The sequence below is a fragment of the Aplysia californica genome, unplaced genomic scaffold, assembly GCF_000002075.1.
Source record: "Aplysia californica isolate F4 #8 unplaced genomic scaffold, AplCal3.0 scaffold00915, whole genome shotgun sequence".
NCBI lineage: Eukaryota > Metazoa > Mollusca > Gastropoda > Aplysiida > Aplysiidae > Aplysia > Aplysia californica.
In genome coordinates, this window is record NW_004798185.1 from 41,231 (window position 1) to 45,592 (window position 4,362).

At 41.4% G+C, this 4,362-nt stretch overlaps 1 protein-coding gene across 1 annotated transcript in view; it reads left to right on the top strand.

The window, feature by feature from the left end:
• Window positions 1-1,095: 1,095 nt before the first annotated feature.
• LOC101851230 (putative phospholipase B-like 2) overlaps window positions 1,096-4,362 on the top strand; it is a 17,899-nt gene continuing 14,632 nt past the window's right edge. The window contains exon 1 of the mRNA XM_013089278.2: window positions 1,096-1,331. Coding sequence (XP_012944732.1) covers window positions 1,099-1,331 — 233 coding nt within the window. The 5' untranslated portion in view covers window positions 1,096-1,098. The remainder of the gene's footprint in view (window positions 1,332-4,362) is intronic.

Below are 4,362 nucleotides of genomic sequence, written 5' to 3' on the forward strand. Positions count from 1 at the left end.
CACCCAAACACACACGCACGTACATACACACACGCACGTCGTACATACACACACACGCATAGGCACAAACACACAGACACACACACTCTCTCTCTCCCGGTTTCTCTCTCTCTCTTTTCTCACTCTCTCTCTCTCTCTCTCTCTCTCTCTCTCTCTCTCTCTCTCTGCGCACACACACACTCACGCACGCATAATATGAGTTTATAAGCCCTGTAAGTACAAAAAATACTGTGCTTTGTTAAGTTTGTTATAGTCGTTATTGTTCTTTTGTTTTGTTTTTCAGATTCCAAATAAACAGACGGTTGTTAGTGCATGTAGATCTAATATATTATCCAGAAATAAAAATTCGAATGTAGCCTGCTACATGTACTGAAGAATGTGTTTCAAGAAGAATATGTACATTTCTCAACGGATGCTCCGACAGTACACATTTTTCTTCTTTATTTGTTTGTTTGTCGCTATATACAACGAAGCTGCGTCTGGTCATAGAGGGAAACATGACAAAACACAAATATCTTGGAACCGTGCGCCCCCCCCCCCTTAAAAAAACCCCAAAAAACAAACCCAAAACAAAACAAAATTGAAAGTGTTTTGTCATGTGCCCCTGAGCGTGACCGAAAGGACGAGGTGCTAGCGATGATGATATTCCGACCCCCGACCACAGGCCACAGAGTAATCTCCTCCTAATAATAATATTATAGTGTACAACTATGCCCCCGACCCAAGGAGCTAAGAATACTTTTAGGCTATTCTCCTTGCCCTTGCCCCGACCCGACCACAGTGAGTGACTGACCAGGCCAGTGGACCCGACTCATCTCCAGCAACCAAGCCAACAACCAATCATGCCTTGGGCCTTGGATCGTTGTCGAGAAAGAACCAAATAAAAAATTAAATGAACAAAAACAAAACAAAACAATCAAACCCAAAAACAAAACAAAAACAGGACCCAACTAAAACTGGACGATTTCCAATGTAGATCGTCGCAGATTATAAAATTACAAGGACAAGTGACATTTACAATTTACATAAAATAAATGCACCTGTCATCATAGCAATTTCATCGCCAGGCCTCGTCATGTGATAGCAAAGCTTGGTCATATGACTCGAAGTGAAGACTCCACCGATCACATGACTCTTGGTTACAAAATGGCGGGGGATTTAGCGTTGAGGTTTGCAGTTGCTATCGTTTTGCTTCATGGTTTTTGTCTTGCGAAGCCAACAACGTTATGGGTTGTCTACAACGCAGATAATTCTACATTTAGTATAGCGTCTGTGAAGCCAGCAGATTTTGTTGCAGTAGCTTCATTTGACAACACTATCAACAAGACAGGGTGAGTTTTTACAAGAAGAATCAGGAGGACTTCCCGTACTTGTAACGAGCGGCCACCCCAACAAATACAAACTCAATTAAATATATAGGATATAGAAGAGACCTTACCCTAACTCTTGCTCAACCTCTAGCAGCCCTAGCCCCTACCCTTAACTTACCCCTACCCCTACCACTAACCCTCTATTCTACTTTGTTTCATAGTGGTCTCTCGTTAGGGAATTCCTCCCTAGAAGAATATTCTGGTCCATGCCAGGTCACCATGCCATCATAAATCATTGCCGAGCATAATTATATTATAATAAATTATTTAACTTCTACTCTCTCCACTAGAACGCTTTTCTTTACCTTTTCCTTCATTCCTTCTTTTACTTTTATTCACCTGACTTCGAATACTTTGTGTTAACTGCCGACTTTCCTCTACACCTTGATTGGTAATATTTTTGTAGCCTACGAGATCTGATCTAGCTACTGACCCTACCACATGCCAAAGGCCCAGGACCTGAAGTTGTCTCGCTAACAAGGCAATCTCCAATATCTGGATCGGATGAGGGAACAACTTTACAAGTTTTTGCTGATACTAAAGTCGGAACAACACAACTATTCTTCAGAAACTCTGTTCTTTAGTCTTTGTCTTCTATCATGACAAATTTTGACAGTCTTCCAGATTGAGATGTGCATGTTTTATTGATATATATGGTGGACCAAAAAGAATAATTTCTCCTTGGATCTTTCCCATACCAGCATTTAAATCAAATTACTTTTGCTTTGGGCTAAAATAGAGCTATTTTTCGGGCAGAATACAGTCAAACTTGCCCTGACGGCCACCTCTATAAGACGGCCACCTGTACAAACGGCCACTTTCCATTTCCCCCCCTTGCGTTTTTTCTATATATATAATTTAACTGTGTAAAACGGGCACCTGTCCAACGCGGCCACGGCCACCATATTTTAACACACAACCCCTATCACACTAAGCAATAATATAACACCTGTCTTAGACGGCCACCTTAGTGACTCCATTACGTTTTGTCATAAATTGTGCATTGACCCCTGGCGTTGTGGGCAAGCCGTCATAATTCAATCACCTGTCGTTGTTGTTAGGTAGTCCCTCCAACCAATCATGTTGCGTAGGCCCCTCCCACTGTTGACCACCAATTTTCAGCTGCTGGTGAGGTGTAAGCGTGTGATCCCTCATAACCCCTAAGCCCCGCCCAGAACTCATAAACAAATTGTAAGTGAGATGAGTGGTCATTGTTTACCCAGTCTGTAATAAAGTAACAAAGGACGTCAACATGGACTTGTGACAGAAGCGTCGCTCGTTCTCCGGGTGGTGGCGACCCATGTGTTTGTTTTAACATGACACTCAGTCTTCCTCGTCTGATACATTTCGTTTTATTGTCACCCTTGTGCAAAATCAGCAACAAAATACAATTTACAAACAAAATACTTACAAACCAAAAACAACAACAATGCGGCTACTTTCGATTGGGACCTCAGATGGGAATGGTTTGTTTTCTTCATCTTGATCAGTCCTGCCTAAGACAGGTTTGACTGTATACACACTTGTCAATCACAGTGCCTGGGGTCCTGTTTTGCGGGAATTCTCAACCATTGCGCTGAGTGACCTAGGTTTGATAAGGGGAGGGGGGGGGGAGGGAGTAGGGGGTAAATATATGGCAGCCTGGAAGTGCAATACTCTCCCTGTATCAGAGACAGATGTGTGATGTTATGTACAGCCAGTGGTTTGGGGGGATGGAATGGTGGGTGAATAATAGTACGGCCAGTGGTTTGGGGGGATGGAATGGTGGGTGAATAATAGTTGTGTTAGGTTGTATTATTTAAACACTACACTAACAGTTTTCACAAAATCTCTAACTTTGGATTTTGATTTGTTCAAATTTCTTTTCTTTTTATCAAGATAATGTCCTGCACTTGCAAGTGCAGTAAAACTTTTACCAAACTGCTACTACCAATGTCCTTCCTGAAATAATGGATGTTTGCTTTTCCTGAAAACATCGAATTTTGACTTACGACAATGATGAATGACGGTGATGATATCTCTATTGTCAGGCCTGTATACCTGGGCCCGACTAAAAAACTCATTTTTCGAATGGAATATTAACGCGTAAACCTCGATCTGTGACCTACACAGACCTGCAACTCTTCCTGATTTAACCGGGATATCCTGATTTTTTTATGCCTCAAATCTTGAGCACCCTGATTGCGATCATCCAGATTTTTTTTTTATGTCTGTTGCATCAGATTTAAAAAAAAAATTATTGTGTCGTGGGGAGCACCTCTTTTTGTCAGTAGGAACTGAGAGCATTATTTTAAGAAATTTCGATGCCGCATTTAGTAGTTGACTCGCCCCAGATTATGTTGGATCTTTGCTCGCAAGTGTTATAATTTCAACTATCGATTTGGCATTCTGACTTGGGACATTCTCAAGATCTACATTTGCTTTTGTTACCTCTCAGAATTCACCGATGATGGCCGGATAACTGTTACAATTGCGAATACAAATAATCAATGTTATTCTTAGTTCTGCTGTTACTTTTAAAACAAGCTTCGTCCGAGGTCTAGTTAGTTGGGCCCTTCATAAAGTCCTGCCTGTAAAACTTTTGCAATCACACATTCGCATCACGTGACTTGACTTTGGCGTGTGTTTCACATGTGTTGGGGACCGTCCGTTGTCGGGGTCAACTTAACTTTACGGACACTGGTTGAAGTGTCCTTTGGGGCGTGTTGGGTGGTGATGTTAGACATTAAGACTAGAAGTGCTTGACGTGATACTTCAGGATTAAAAACATTTATAATGATAAAAGACATACACACACACACAAACACACACAGAACGCAAGCCTGTAATTATATGTTATACATTCATATATATATTTTATGTTCATCCATGGAAAATTTTTTAGTCAGCTTGGCAGTCACCCTGGTGGTTTGTTGTTGATCCTGATTCTTTTCACCAGATCCTGATTTTTTCCCCCTAGAGATCCTGATTTCTAGATTTCATAGTGTGTCAG